Genomic DNA, 16,893 nt, shown 5'->3' with positions numbered 1-16,893 from the left:
AAAAGGACAAGATGTGAGTTGCAAGCACATGCAATTAGACCACATAATCCTGTGTGCAAAACATGTTTGTTAGCTGTTATCTGAAGATGTCAACAGGGAAGATGGAAACAATATAGAAGAAGACTTGAAGATAATAAAAGCAGAAGGGTGTGAAGTGATTGTGCTCTTCAGATCAGCCTTTTAAGTTTCTGTGCAAGATTGACGATTTTGTAATCCTGCTTTTTTATGAGGTGTTGAATGAATGCTTAAGAAGACAGCACTTATCAGTGCTCATCAAAGTTTAAAAAGAACTGTTTGTACTAGCAGTCTGAAGATACCAGGTCTAACCAGGTTAGAGACAGTCAAGTATTAAAGATGAAAACACTGTGAAAGACATATATCAGGTTGCACTGTAGCAGGCCATAGTTTACATATATGTGCTAGAATACAGACTTTGTTACATGCTTTCACTGCACACCTTTGATGAAGGAAATGTACGCAATAGATAAAACAGAGAAAAAATCTAGCATTAAATATTGAGAAGTGGTGGGTCACATAACATTGTAACAAGAATAATACAGCTATTCAATTGTGTCTTTTTGAGCGGTTGTCATTTAGGATGCATTAAGTACATAAAATTATTTATGTCAGAGAAAGAAAAGCAATTAATGGATAACAGTAAACGGGTGATCAGAGGTCAAAATGGATTTTTTTCAGCTGCTAAACTGCGAGTTTTAATATCTTCTCATATAGTAACAACATGCAATAAATTTCTCTTTCTTTACTCCAAGACTGTTGAACAACAAGTTTTATAACAATTGCGTCTTTCAATAAATGCTTTGTCTGAAAAAGTTTAGACAGTAGCTTGTTTGCAAAGTACCAACCAGCTTATGAGTTACTCAAAATCACCCATCAAATCATATACTTTCCCAAACTCTATAAATATAAGTATTAAGGTCAGAGGCCTGCCTTTTATTTGATCATATCCAGACTAGCTAAGAAAAAAAATTCTGGAGAAAAAAAATGCCAGGAGGGACAAAAAACAGATGTGAATTTTAAGGAATTTTTAGATACAGTAAATACTGTTTGCATTGATTTTCTAAATACTGATTACCCATACCATACCACTGCCCTAGTCTACACTTCCCAGATATTCATTCTGTTCCCATAGTCCTCATGAAGTTTTTCTTGCAAAAGTGATTGTTATGATCAAGTAACATTAGGAATATTTGTGGCATTGCAGAAGAAAACTGCTGAAAGTGTTGATGAGTAACTACCACCAAATATAATTATGTGAAAAATAATGATCATTATAGCTGTCCAGGGGTAATCTTTCATTATGAACATGTGGATCCCATATTTTAAAATACCATGGATTCCTTTTTCCCGTGTGAGGCAAAGACAGACATAAACCATTAGAACCAACAACTAATTGATGTTGTGGATTAGTGTGTTTGGCAACTTTCTGATTTGCGGGAAAAACACTAAAACATTGGGTTTTTCCCAGAGAAACATAGCAGTAGCAGAATACTGCTAGAAATTGTTCTTAGTCATGGTATTTTAAAGAGCAGCCTGTAGAATTGTATGATTTGTTTCTATTTTCCCCCATTAGTAAGTTATTATGCCCATAGAAATTCTGGAGAAGACCCTACCTGCCACAGACAGTGCAGTGCACACTGCCAAGCTTTGTGATAGCTATGCAGGTAGTTATGCTTCTGTCTCCTACCTTTCACAATAAGATAAGTGTTTGAGATGGGGAAATAACAGGCCTTATTTTTCCAGTCCTGTTTTCTTGTGCAAAGGGGAGTCAAGATCCACCATAAGGACAAATGAGGTCCAAAATGAAACAAAACTGATGAAAGAGAACTATTGTCCCATTTAGCTGTTGTTCTAGCAGCCTTAGCTAGAGCAACAGCCACAATGTGTGTAGACAGTCTTAACAGCAGACAACAAACTTGTCATTTGGATAAAGATTGTTGGTAGAAAAATTGCAGAGGACATCTGTAGCACACTGGGTTTCCTGTCCCACAATGCCTATACAATGCCTCATAAGAATTTTTTCATATGTTTGTACATACTCTGACTGCTTTAACACCCTGGCTCACTTCCATCTGCTCGTATTTGTCAGTGTTTGGCTCCATTTAATCTACTTTTGCGCCTCATTTGTAAATACAGGTATTGTATCTGATAGCTGATTTCCACACATTAGTTCTCTTGCCAATACATTCCACCCAGCTGGAAGATCCTCCCTTGCCCAGAAGGAAAGTGACAGGTTGCAGGTGATGTTCAGATGCTTCTGTCAGTCACTATGCATTTGGACTGCTTCTTCTCCAGCGCAGCTGTCTGTTATCCCTCACTAGTCTGTTGGGATGGACATTAAATGGAATAGACTTACCTCTATCCAGTTAAATAAATTAATTATTCAAGTTAAAGTTATTCAATTTGAATCTTATATAAGTGATAAAATGCAGGCCGTGAATGAAGTAAACATGAATGTCAAAGATAACCTGGGATTTCACCCAGGCTGAAACAGGCAGATCCATACAGCCCTCAGAAAATGTACTGCTCTGTACTACTCACTTACAAGCTTTCCATTCTCCTGCCTGTTTCTGTGGAGACATGGAAATTTAAGATTTGGCAGAAATCCTGAGTGCCTGGTCCTGTCTACAAAATGGAAACATACATGGACTGCCAAGTTTCGATTAGGATTTGGATTAGGATCCAAGTTTCCTTATAAACACATGAAGTAGTCATTCGGCTCAAGTCAGTACCCATCAGGCCTTAGTTAGAACATTGGTCCAGTTTTGGGCACCTCAGATCAAAAAAATTAGTCATCTGGAAAGAGACCAAAAAGAGAGCACTAGAAGATCCAGAAAATATATACTACTAAAACTGACTGCAAAAATTTGGATTGTTTAGTCCTTAGGGTTTAAAGCTGATTTGTTTTCTATTGAGAGGTTTTTTTCCCAAGCCAGATCATTCCAATGATTTTGTTTATAGTGCTGCTCCACAAACAGTTACGTTTGAAGGGTTGGTGAACTTCAGCACAGAGGCAGAAAAAGAAGCCAGGGAGGGCTGAAACTCCTTAAGGCATCTTTGTCAAGAGATCTAATCAGATAACTGCAACCCTGCATCTAATCATATGTACTATACTGTTGTGGTTTTGTTTTCCATTTTTTCTCTTGGCATATGAATCAGTGCTCTTCCTTGGTTAGTATGAGTCGTCACTTATATCTTCTCTGTCCCAAAACCAGATCAGATAATGTATTCCTACACTGTCTGTGTCTAATCTAAAAGTTACCAAATCTTGCAGTGCTGGAGTCAAGAAGGCTGAGATGCTCAGCCATCAACATTTTCTGTCAACATTCATGCAGCTGTTTATATGTCTTCCCATCTTAGCTCAAAAAAACACAGAGCTCAAGAAATCTGAGTTCTGATTAACAGAACCAGGTACTGTTGGCTCTATGTGTAGCCATTCCATCTGAACAGTGTGAATTAAATCCACATGAAGGAAGAAAACATGTTTATATTCCCTAGCACTTCGGCTAAATCTGATTACATGCTTGTGTGTTAGTGATGAAAGTGACAGACATGGTGTCCTTGAGGGAACATCTGAACTTGTCATAACTGACAAGATAGATGTGCCCTCAAAGTCACTTTCAGCATTTCCTTTGCTTCCTTTAACCCATCTAGCTTTGGAAACTTAATAGAGGGAGTGGTGGTGTTTAGGACTGTCCTTTGAAGTTTCCTGTCTTCACTGACCAGAGGAAAAAATGTAAGCTAACTGTGATCCTGAATTAATTGTTTCTGTTACATGTCAGGATGTATAGCAAAATTGATTCCTGCCAGTTTTGTAGCTAAACCTAAACTCCTTCTGTGCTAGCCAACAGCTGTCATTATTTACCACTAAGAGGTTATCTCCTCCCAGGTGCCACCCTTCCATTTGCTTGGTCTACAGAGAACCACTGATTCAGTCATTCATGCTCTGCTCTCAAACTAAAGCCATAAAAGCAGGAAAAGATGAAAAGGAAGTTGGTACAGACTGTGTGGATCTGAGTACAGGCTCTAATAATTAGCCTTTAATGTGATTTTCATGCACTGTGGAGATGTCATGTCTTATGCTGATACTATGGTGATGTAGGAAGGCTCAGAGGTTTTGTTACCATAATCTTCCATAAGTTTAGATACGTATCTCAGGCTTATGCAAACCTATTAGATGTGGGCATTGGACAGAAAAGTTAATGGACCATTAATATTTTGGCTGTGGTTGATCTAAATATGACACATTAGTAGATTGCTTTGTTGTCCTTCAGTACATTAACTTCTGATTTAGGAACGATGGTAGTCTCAAAAAAAATCAAATGTTAATAAAATCCAGAATCAAGTGTTAATAAAAAAAGAACTGATTTAACTTCAGATAAACTTTAATTTTTAAGTCAGATTTTTAAGTCAAAGCTTAGGTTATCATTCAGGTTGGTTATTATTTGAAGTTTCTGCCCATAACTGTGGCACTGTGGGTTGTGTGATTTGTATCTTAAGCTATCTTTCAAAGTCAAGCACAAAGTCTATAAGATTGCCTTTCAGTGGAACTACGTTCGTTAATTGATAAAGCTTTCAAAGGCAAGACTTGCTTGCCATCTTCAGTTTTCAATTTTTTTTTAATCTGTTAATCCATCATATTCTTTTTACTGTTATCACAAAATACAGGTAAATATAGGAATATCAGTATAATTTGTCATTTGGGGATATTTTCAACTTGCTTTGCACAGATGTAATTGGTGAAACAGAGTGGAAACACAGGCAGTGGCCTCATATACCTTAGCACTTCACTCTTCCATGACTACATCCAACAAATCTGTTTGCTTCAAACCACTTTTTTCAAGCCACCTACTAAGAACAGCTTTTTGAACTACCACGTCTTCAGCATTATGCTTGAACACCAACGTGTTTTGACTTAAGCCAGTGGGCGACAAAGTTTCTTCAGAGAAACTCCCTGTTGGGCACAAAAGCCAAAGTTCTGAAAAGTCAGTTTAGTCTCACCTGCAGTCACACCAAGCCCTGTCTTCTCCAGCTACCTACCAAGAGCCTCAGCTTCCTTCATGGGCCCAACAGCTTTCCCAAATGGGAAACCAAAAGATTTCACAAGCTCTCAGTCATCATCACATTCTATCCAGCTGAACTCACTCTTCACCCACAATATTTTTGCAGACAGAAGAAAACTCAAAGAGGGGAGGGATTGTTTGTGGATTGCTGCATATCCGGGATAATTTTTGAAAGGTGTAGGAAGATGAAGGGTGGTTCCATTGTTCTGTATAGATAGGACTGCAACTAGTGCTGGAAATGTGCTAAATGTGTTTATAAGAACTTCTTACACAAATTATACAACTACAGGAAAATTACCACTGTCTCACACTGCAAAGTTGAATTTGGTCCCAGAATCAAGCATTTCTGGGGTCAGACCACATCTACATTCACTGCACTTCTGCCTTGACAACAGATCTGATATTCTGTCAACTGCCTTTCCTAAGAATTGCTTGATTAATTTCATTCAGTTCCTAGGATATTTTGTCAGGTTTTTTTGCTTCATAGTATCAGCATTTTTATAAAACATAGGACATTTTTAATTAACATATAAACCAAGAAAGTGCAATTTTCACTTGTAGTTTTTACAGACCCTCTCTACAAAGCAAGAAGACAAACAGGTTTCTGTTGCCTTGTAATAAGTATAATGATCACTTTTATAAACTATAAAAATACAGTTTATTTAAGGTAAATACATTTGGGTTCTATTGGGAATATGTTTAAAACCTTCAGGACCTGTAAAGAGAGCACATGCATAGCTACAGGCCACATCTCATCTTGATATTTGAAATCTTTCTAATTAAAATGAGTTGGAAATGGTTTGCATATTGAAAGCTGTGCTTTGACACTGGATGTGGTCAATGGGGATTAGTTGTAATTGTTGGGTTTTACAGAGTTATTGCTGTAAAATAATAGTGTGCTATCTGGTTTAAAGCAATAATAGAGGTGAGAGCATTTTGGTTTTTTTAAAATTAATTCATTTTCATTTCCAAGTTCCTAAGAATCATTAAACCAGATTAAATAACTCCTAAGACTTTTACACCTACATTATTTTTTTTTGTACTGCTTATTATCAAGAATAATTATAAGTCACATTATATCATGGAAATTATTTACCTTAGAGATCTTCTTGACCTATGTCTTAACGCATGGAAATACCTAAGCCCAAGCAATAGTATAAAATCAAATACAAGAAGCATGCAAGGAAGGATATTGAAACACCTTTTTTGTTTCAGTCTTACAGAAGAGAAAAAAGAGTTTTAATGAAAAGTTAATATTGTTGGGAATAGAACAACAAATTTTAAAAAAAGAAAGGGATGGAGAAAGGGGAAAACGTAGTTTTAAGCTTCATACTGTATATCTCAATTTCCTTTTTTAATATATCCTTCTGAATTTAATAACACTTTAAGAATAATCAAATGCATATTTTCACACTTACATCAAATGCATTTTACTTATTTTTATTCAAATTAATTTATTTCAAAGTTCTCAAAGGTTCTTAGGTTTTCTTGCAGATTCGTGTCAGATGAGTAGGTGACTGCTGATCTTTGAAATTTGTCTACATCACTGAAACCAATATAAGATTCCTATTGCCTTCAAAAGAGTTCTGTCAAATTAGAGATTCTTCTCCTGGGAAGATCTGTAAATACAGTGAATAATTTGCAATCTGGACAAAATGTAGTTTGTAGCTGTGCTTATAAATAGCAGGTATCTCTTGGGGGACTACAGAGTAGCAAAGTATTAAATTAAGTCCCTATTGCCCAAGGCTTAACAGATCAAGAATAAATTGATCTGAAAGAAAAACATCCATTAAAATATCTTCTTCTCTCAAATTAAATACTGTAGAGGATAGAATATGCAATATTGTCAACAAAAATTATACCTTTTTGAACTTTCGAGTACACAGAACACAGTGAGAATAAATACAGGATGACTAGTGATGATATTATCAAGCTGACAATAATTTGGAAAAATTCTTCTATATTTGGCTGCAACTAAATAGCTTAACTAGCTAAAAGCAAGCTAGTTGTTGTGGATATAATAAATGTTGTATCATTTCTCCTCATGACCTCCTTACAGTTGTTCCATCAGGAATATAATAGAGTACGAAATTGCAACCAAACTTTACCAGAAAAACCAGTCTATATTTTCATTAATTATACTTGTGTTGTTTTTATTTAAGCATTTTACTGAAAAGCAGTGATGTCCATCATTCAAGTGCAAAACACTTAAAATGGGTTAAATCTGTACAAGTTTCTTATTTAGGCACTGCTCTCCTTCAGCTCTTAGTGAAATAGATAATTGAAATAGCCTAATATGATGTTATTGTTACAAGGATAGTATGGCAAAATCTAAATCTGTTTAATTCCCTTCAACATAAAAATTTATAATGGCACATGTTATGCCAGTATTTTTCTTGCACGTTTGTGTTTTGGTTTGGTTTGGTTGTCTTGTTACTGGTGTTAGAAATAGACCCAGTCACAGTTCAGAACACAATTCTTTAGAAAGAATTAACTGAATTCTTCTCATCACTTTTTGGCATGGAAAATACAAAAAAAAAAAAAAGTGCATCACTCATGGTGTTGCAGTAGTGTTTGCATCACTTTCTTGCTCTCTATTAGTTTGCTATCCACAAGTTAGTCCACTTTACTCTGATTTTAAGCACAATTACTTTAGCAAATATCCTGTGGGAGAGCAGCTTAGTCCTCTATAACAATGCTGTTTCAGAAGATCAAGAAAGCAATTTTGACTTTTCTTTGCTGTGAAAATGAGTAACATTTTAAGAATAATACAGATTGGAACCCTGCAAATATGGATTCACTGGTCTGCCTCTGTCAACAGCAGGGCCCTGGTATATGTAAGCTATCACAACCTAATTAAGGAGGAAGTTTTGCCCCTCCTGTCATTTTCTATTGGTACACCCTTAGTGTACCACACTGAGTTGGCCAGGATATTGATCTAACTCTCACTACATAAATATCAGGAGAACAGCAGAAATATTGGAGCCAAGCATGCAGTCTCCTACTCCCAAATCAGTATGGTCCTGGGCAGAAAACAGAGATGAAAATGTGTATCTCCCACTACAAGTCCCTTGAACCATCCAGTGACCCAGAAAGAGACCATTTTAAAGCAGGAGAGGATAATATTTATTACAAACAGACCTAATGTTTCTGATATCTGGAAGACAAAGACAGCGTGGCCATTAGTGTTGGTCTTACTCTTTCCCACATTGTCAACACACTTGCCAAAAGTGAATTTATCAGCTCAGTGCAACCAAGAGATTTAGTTTATCTAAATGAATAAATTGTTTACCACGGGTTTTAAAGATTGGGGAAAATCTATATTCTATTGACATATGCTATATATTTAATTTGATATTGTGGTTTCAATATCTCTTCTGATAAATTGTAGTAAAATCTATGCTAGGAAGAATGAAGTTGTTTCAGTCTCTCTGGGGTGTAAAATGTGGGGTTAGACTTTAATTGAATGCTAATTGAAAAAACTATTTGTGCATATTCTTGAAGTGGTTTAAAGAGTACTTCTGCTGAATTTTTTGGTCAGTTGGTCCTAAATATTACAAGTTTTGTATTTTTCAGGTTTATTGTCTTTTCTATAGTGAGAAAATCCTGTAACAAAGTGATTAAATAGCTCAATTTATATTTTTTAGGCATATTGGAGATAACATCTGTAGAAATTGGAGTTGTGGCGGTTAAGTCTATTAAGAGCAACTACTATTTAGCCATGAACAAAAAAGGAAAAGTCTACGGCTCTGTAAGTACCTTTTCACATTCCAAATGAATTTCAGGAGTCAGCACAGTTCCCTGTCTTGCTTATTGAAACACTGCTTGTCTGTGTGTTGTTACTAATTAGAGCTGAAATGAGCTGTTCATCAAAATTTCATCCTCTGATAAACCAGGATCACCCCTCTCCACAAGCTTCCTGCTGTTTGCTAAGCTCATGTCTTACCAACATAGCTGCTGGGATTTATCATGCTTACTGCCTCAGCCACACTGCTTATTAAGGAATGTTCAGTAGTGAGGGTCTCACAAAATGTAATATTTAAGGCTTGTTTTCCCTGTTTTTTTCCTACAGTGCAAACACACTTAGCAGAAATTTGAGGGTGGGGGGGGGAGGAATAAAGGTGCCTGAAATCATGGAAACTTGAGCTGATGGAGCAAATGACCAAATCATTAAATTAAAACTGTGAATATTCCTAGAGTAGCTTTAAATTGACTATACTGACTAATGATTAAGATTATGGACACTACAGAGAGACATGAACTGAAATATCAGCAGCTAAGATTTATCAGAGCAGAATTCAGGTAACACTTGAAAGTTGTCTATATATACTTAATTTGTATTTGTGTAAGTTTGGGGTTACAGATACTTGCAGGGGAAAAAATCCAAACACCAAACCCCAAAAATAATCAACCAAACCAACCCAAAACTCAAAAAATATCCAAATATTTTTAATAGAAAGCAATATGATCTATAAATCTAACAACTAAACTCAAATATATCCTCACATATCCCCATGATTCCACAAACACCAGATTGTTCTGGTATTACATCTGGTTTAGGTTGCAGTTTTGCAATGTTGTTCCAGTTCCTGGAAAGGTTATGAGCCATTCTGCAGGTTGCTTAATGTTCAGATCATCCATATGCTTTATAGAAAGGATGTTGCATATAGGGACTGAGTTTATGGTTGAGCAATGTAGCTAGGCCTCCTATTTCTGCTGAGAACAATGAACTAATGGCAAACTCAAATGAGACTTGAGGGGCCTCTAGTCATTTGACCCTCTTTCTTAAGGAAACATTTCTATATAGTGTGTGTAGTTCATACAAACTATATGAACTGCCCTCCCTCACCTGCACTGTGGCTAGTCACTGGTTCAACATGCTTCTGGTTCTCTAAACTCTGTGACAGTGTCAAAGAATCACATTAAGGAGAGACAAGAACAAAGACATCTTTTTTATGCTCCTGTAAATGTAAATTTAATTTCTAGATTTATAATGGTCAGAAATATGGGATGATCAGTGCTTACTGAGAGAGAAAACTGTGTACTGAGTTACTCAGTACAGTCATTGATCATGGGTATGCTTCTATACGTAGGTGAAGGTATTAGCATAAATCACCACCTTCAGTTCACACACCTCAGTTGTGCACTTCAGTCATTTGTGATGGTCCATCCCAGAGCCCAAGAGAGACTCTCTTACCCCATTTGCCAGCCTTGCCTGGTGTGGTGAGAGTCTGTTCAGAGTCTATCCCAACACTATATATGTACAAAAGACATTGAAGCAGCTTTCATGTACCATAGATGGAAATTGCTGCCATGAGATTCGGTAATTCATAGTGTATTAGAAATAGTGTTGACAGGAAGATACGAATGTGGGAAGCCTTTTTTTAAATTCCAGCTGAGATAATGTTTCAATATTCACATCATAAAATCACAACATAATGATTTATCAAAACCTATTCCATAATACTTTAACAATTTCAAGAATGCTTCTGTTATTATTTTTCCTGTAATCCCAGAATTTGCAGTTAGCCTCATATTACTATAGTGTGGCAGCTTGCAGATGGATACAAGTACCAAAAACAGAACCAATAAAAATTGTAAAAACACCCTTGAGCACATGCACAATAGACATTGGTGCAGACTTATGCTGAAATTTGTTTGAAATGAGCAAAGCAGTCCTGTGTAGCACTCAGACCCCTACCAGTAAGACTTCTTAAGCACATCAAGAAATAATCTGTTCTGTTATCTAGGAATAGAAGTACAAGTTGGATTTGAGTACAATTCTGCATCTAGGAAAACAAACAAAAGCTCTTTTTACATTAATCAAGTACTTTTCCATTTGATTAATTTTGGTTAAAATGAGGGGAATAAGACTCACTCTTAGGTTTCTTTAACAAAACTATCCTCTTTAAGCTTCTTTAACAAACTGGCAGATAGGAGAAGTTACTTTGGTTTAGAACTGTGATTGCTGAGCACCTCCCTTTTTAATACCTTGGTGCCAGAGGCAACATATTACAGAAAATAACTGGTAAATTATCTATATGGTGGCTTTGTGGTGAAGGCAGTGCCAATAGTGGTCTTGTAAAGAGTCTTGCCTTGATAGTGTCTTTCCCACTGATTATTGTTCAAACAACTACTAATCCTGAAATTAAAGAGCACTTTGGGAGCCAAATTTAATTTGACTGTGTGCAATTCCATCAAACAGGTCTTCAATGGTTCTTGAAGCAACTAAGGGAAACATAAACTGTTCACACAAAATTGCCACTGCATCAAAGTCCTTAACATTAGTATAAAAATTCTAATTTAAATTAATAGGTATGGAAAATATATTTAACTTCATTTCATTAACATGAAACTTGATTTATTATTCAGATATATTTCTTCTCTTGTTCGTGATGACATTAAAAATAGTGCATGCAGTTAGTATATCATACTCTGAGATTCCAACCTCCTTCTCCCTGAGCTGCGCAATGGCATCTTATTTTCTGAAATGCAGGAACAACAAAATGCTGATTTTTCATTTTAATTTAATTATGTTTCATATACCCCACTTTAAAAAGTCTTCTAAATGCAATATAAGCAGTTTGTGAAAATTGGATGCCTTAATATATACAAATTACTTGTTCATGAAAAGAACTATTCTTGGCTTCTATATAGAAAAGTTCATCTACATAAAATTACATTTAACAGTATAAAAATAATTAGGCTCCCCTACATGATTTTACAGGCTTGTATTGTTGATTCATTCTAACAGCCTGACAGCTGTTTCTCCATTAAAAATAGAAAATCTTAATCCCTGGTCCCATAAATAAAATTACTTCCAACCTTGTTTAGTCAATAAGATATGGGATCATACATGATTTCTTTTTAGGCTAAGCTTCTTTTCAGGTCAGCCAAGTGAACAGGCTTCACATCAATTGTGATAGCGGCATAACAATGATTTGCACCTATCCATAAAAAGCCCTTTTTCTTTACCAGTGTGGTCGAAAGATTCTTACTTTAAATAAAAAATAGTCCTATTCCATCAATATTTGTTTAATGTATGGTATCAATAATTTCAAGATATTTAAGTTATATTTGTTAGAAATGAAATGTGATTCATGATCCCAAGATTGCTTCCTTATGCTTTTGAGTTTATGACTGAGAACTTGATTTCATATTCTTGCCATATTCCAACACAGAGAAGCTGATTTTCAGTTCTTAATGAATTATATAATTTAACTGCTATGTCTATGCATTGAATTATTAATTATATATTTTTTTAATTTCACGTTTTGCAGTCTAACCTATGATGGTTTTATATGCTGTGAACACAGTGAAAACTTTTGTTTAAATACACTGTGGAATCCTGAAAGTGTGTCACATATGAATGACTACAAGCTTTTGAAATATTTTTTAAAAGTATTTGTTTTCAGTATGCTGAAATATTATGTTTGTTCTGAATCTGTGGGTTTTTTCTTCTTTTAACAGAAGGAGTTTAATAGCGATTGCAAATTGAAGGAAAGAATAGAAGAAAATGGATATAACACATACGCGTCCTTAAATTGGAAGCACAATGGAAGGCAAATGTTTGTGGCCCTGAATGGGAGGGGAACCACAAAGAGAGGACAGAAAACAAGAAGGAAAAACACTTCAGCTCACTTTCTTCCTATGGTAGTCATGTCGTAGATGAACAAACTTTTTTTGATGCAGTTGAACCAAAGGCTGTTATGTCAAGAATATTTGGTAGTTCTCTTAAAAGTTAGATGCGGAGAAGTAGCACAGACATCTGCATGTTTGAAATGAGAGCGGGGAAGCCTTTGAAAGTTTTGTACTTATTACTGGCACATGAAATACCTTTATTTAGTTTGTTGTCTTATCTTATAATCAAAATGAAGCTGGATCAAAGGGGATGGAATTTATTGCCAGTGTGAACTTTTTTTTTTTAATCACTGCAACAGACCTTGATGGACATAAGACAATCTGTTGCGTGATCTTCATGGGGAATGCTATTTATGGAATACTAACTCTTATCAAAGTCCTTAATTGCTCATTCAAGCCTAATGATTCAATGAACAGTTAGACACACAAGCATTTACTGGAAGCACTTGGGTCATATGCACAAATAATGACATTTCTGGAGAAGCCTTGTGGACGAATGGATAGGATAAGCAAAGTAGTGTATAACTGTTCTAACAAAATGAATAGTATGGTTTGCTTGTATGTCCTAAATTCATTTCTCTTTATTTCTCTCTAAGTTATTTATTTAATAGGATGTTAAATATCTTTTTTATTTTAAATGTTTCCTCATTTGCTTCTTTCTTATTTTCCCTTTTTCTTAGTACTTCACAGAGCGGTTGATAGATTAAAATGTCAGAACCTCAGAAGTACTCAGAGAATTAGACAAGGCTTTAAAGGCAGAATTTAGAGTGTATACTCCATTTTTTCCTAAACTGTCTTGCACTTAAGCATAAGACCAAACAAGCAGTGCTTGGATTTATGGTATTGAGTGTCTTTATATTGAAGAAATTTTTGTACTTATCAGCACTCAAGAAAAACCTTCAGGAAATACTTTGTTCAAAGGGTCTTTCTGCTATTTTGAAATTGAGAGAAAGAGCCACATCTGTATTTGGGTGTCAATGCATCTGTGTGTATATTCACCTGACTTTGATTTCAGCTTGGAGCTAGGATCTAACACATTGCTATCAGTGTGATATTCTGCAGCACACATTGGGCTGGAGCCCTGATGTGGTCAGCCCTGTTAAAATCACTGAGACTGCGAGTGTTAAAATAAAACAGTAGTGTGTAATTCCTAAGTGTAACGTTTGGCTGCTGAAAGGTAAGCAAGAAGGCAACACAGTCCTGCACACCTTATTCAATTGATACTCTCATTCAGTTGATACTCTCATTCAATTGATACTCTCATTCAAACCATTTGCCTTTGGTAAAAATTTGAAGAACCACAGGCTTATAGTGGGATTGGTATGTAGCTAAGGGCTGCAAGACCAAAATCATCCTCGTGTGATCCAAAATCCTGCTCATGCATTTTTCGGAGATTATTACTCACGTGTATACTACATACGAGAGCCAACTGAAAAGCTGTGCTGGTTTCCAGTTTTAGCATGCCTTTCACAACCATCACAGTAACTGAAGGCTCAAAATACATAATATCCAGCACATTTTTATGAAGTGTTACTCGTCCCGTGGCTTAACTTGAGCAACTGCAATATAACAAAGTTAAGCATAATATGAAGTCTGTTCAATTAAAGGTACATAAGGTTTGTTTTATATTTTGCTTTACTCAGTAATTTTAGAGAGCTCTGGATAGCTCACCAGTGTAACCATATTGAGATTCATTTTGTTAGAGCAGATAAATAGAAAACAGTGCATCAAACAATTTGTACCACTGTCTTCACATTGTATTCCACTAAATAAATAAATAAGCCTTTGCAGTGTCTTTAGTAAGAAACAAAAGTAGTATAATATTATTTTGTTTTAAATACTTTAACTGATAACTATAAGATTATATTGATGCTGCAGTTTATCTTCAATATTTCTCGTTGTGAAAAAGTTGGTTTTATTTTTATTGTTTGGAGACTGTATTTTGGTACAAAGGAGAGCCTTGCTTAATGTGTCTTTTTGAGAATGTTTAACCTCTATAAAGGCTGGTGTTGTTGGAATCTTCTATAACTTATTTAAGTCAATGTTTAACCAGCACTTCAATCTTAATCTGTTATTTAAGTATTAGCTGTTTTTTAAAAAAAAAAGCAAAAAAAAAAGCTTTCCCTTAAAATACAAAATGGTCAGATTATATTTCCTGTCCTTAAATAAAGTCAGCTGTTTTAAAACTAGGAATTCATTGAGAAACAATATATTTTTAGTTGATAGCTGATGTTGCATTTCATGGTACTTTATCTCCAGTTGTCTTCTTCACAAATGACATTTTTCTAGAAAGAGAAATATGAATTTCAGATTTTAAATGTAATTGCAGCTCACAGCAAAATTTAACTACCATGATAAAAACGAGTCTCTATTGTTTAAATTTGTAATCACTAATTAAAACTGACAAGACATAATGGACCACCCATACTGAACCTTCAGTATGAGTTGGATGAATGCAGTATTGAATGACGACTTAAGGAACATTTAGGGTACAAATGAAATTCTCTTCTTACAGACTTACCTAGATTACTTGGTCAGGGGAGGATTATGCATAAATATTGTCATAGTACTCAAAACACCATGCTGCTCAAATGACAAGATCAGGAAATATCACTTTCCCAAAGTGAGCCAGGAGCCATTTGTGACATGAAGAGTGGTTTCTGAAAGTTAACCAAAATAAAAAACCCTTGAAGGAATCAATGATTCCTGTGTGTTTGGTATACTGTAACACCCACTATAGTGGGAGCAAACTGCAGATATTAGAGTATCCCGGGTCCTCAGCCATAAGCTCTGTTTTCTGTCACCCTGAGCATAACAGTCTCCTGAGTAAAAGGAAAACAGGGGGAGGGGTTTAGAAAATAAAAGGGATACCAAAATCACTGAGCAACAATGCATAGTATGTTATATTTAAATAAAAATAATAAAATGTGGGGATTAGAGAATAAAAGTATTGTCTTTGTTTTATTAACCTAAAATTGTACTGCACAATAAAAATAAAAAAGAAAAATATCTGTTGTATTACGGGCTGTGATTTCATGCTGTATACTCGCCAAACAAAAATAATTTTAACATTTCTCAGTATTTTTAATATTTTGTATGTGTGAGACCACTATCTCCACACTAATAACAACCAAATGCTCCAGATTCTTCCTGTATTTGAATCCACCCAGTTTTATACAGTGGAAAAAAAAGCAATGGATTTAGAGGAAGCATGAATGATGAAAGCTAGAAGGGGTTTAGGAAAAAGAGTATGTACTAATAATTTTGGAAAAATGGTTACATTTTTTATAAGACTTTATTCAAGACATTTCAGTTTATGAAGTTCACCAAACATTGGCAAGCTTTAGAAGTAGGAGCACAACTTTGTAGTTCATGTTCCTCCTGTAACTGGCTGTCTCTATTCAGACAAACAGTAACTGTTTCAAGGAGTGATCTTGAAACTAATGTATGAAAACAACCCTTCTTTTGAAGTATCAAGTATCATTAAGTCAAACTCTGGGTCCAAATTCATCTTCCTAATTTCCTATTAAATTGGAGAAAGAAAAGCGCAATATGCAACAAACCCTTTTTGCTCCAGCTAGTCAATATCTTGATACTTATGGTATTTTTCAGAAAAAGATCCTTGACTGAAACAATTCCAATGCAACTTCAAGTAAGAGAAGCACAGAAAAGTTGTTTCCCATGGCATTGTTAGCAAAAAATAGAATATTAAAAATTAATAGGCTTTCAACCTATAAATTATGATTCATAGTTATCCTTACCTCCCGAACTTTTTGAATCTCATGTTTAACCATATGGAAGATTTCTCAGAATAAGTTTAGGATTTTTTTAATGAAGCATAGTGCATGTCACACCTGATTTATGTATTTTCACTTCTTAATCCCAGAAAACGAAAGTTATATGTCCTTTGTTTACTGCAACTGTTTATAAAAACACGCTCCTGTGAACGGGAAAATAAACTAACCGTGACTAAACCTCAAGTAATTGATAAGGGAGTAGTGATTTCTGAGTTACTGCAATACAAACGAAAAAAATTTTCAGTCCTGAAATTTCTCAGCAGGACCTTTAGTGATGTCACTGTATGCTATTTCATTAATGCAGAATAGAATCATAGAATGTTAAAGGCTGGAATGGACTGTAAAGATCATCTAGTCCCAAGCACCTCTGCCAT

General features: G+C 35.2%; 1 protein-coding gene across 5 annotated transcripts in view; it reads left to right on the top strand.

Moving 5' to 3' along the window:
* Positions 1-16,146, top strand: part of FGF10 (fibroblast growth factor 10) — a 60,678-nt gene extending 44,532 nt beyond the window's left edge. For all 5 annotated transcript variants that reach the window (XM_064404244.1, XM_064404246.1, XM_064404245.1 and 2 more), the window contains 2 exons: positions 8,729-8,832; positions 12,552-16,146. In XM_064404244.1, the coding sequence (XP_064260314.1) occupies positions 8,729-8,832; positions 12,552-12,749 (302 nt within the window). In that variant the 3' untranslated portion in view covers positions 12,750-16,146. The remainder of the gene's footprint in view (positions 1-8,728; positions 8,833-12,551) is intronic.
* The last annotated feature ends 747 nt before the right edge of the window (positions 16,147-16,893 follow it).

The sequence above is a fragment of the Passer domesticus genome, chromosome Z (genome assembly GCF_036417665.1).
Source record: "Passer domesticus isolate bPasDom1 chromosome Z, bPasDom1.hap1, whole genome shotgun sequence".
NCBI classification, from domain to species: Eukaryota; Metazoa; Chordata; class Aves; order Passeriformes; family Passeridae; genus Passer; species Passer domesticus.
This window is presented reverse-complemented; position numbering and strand designations above follow the sequence as displayed.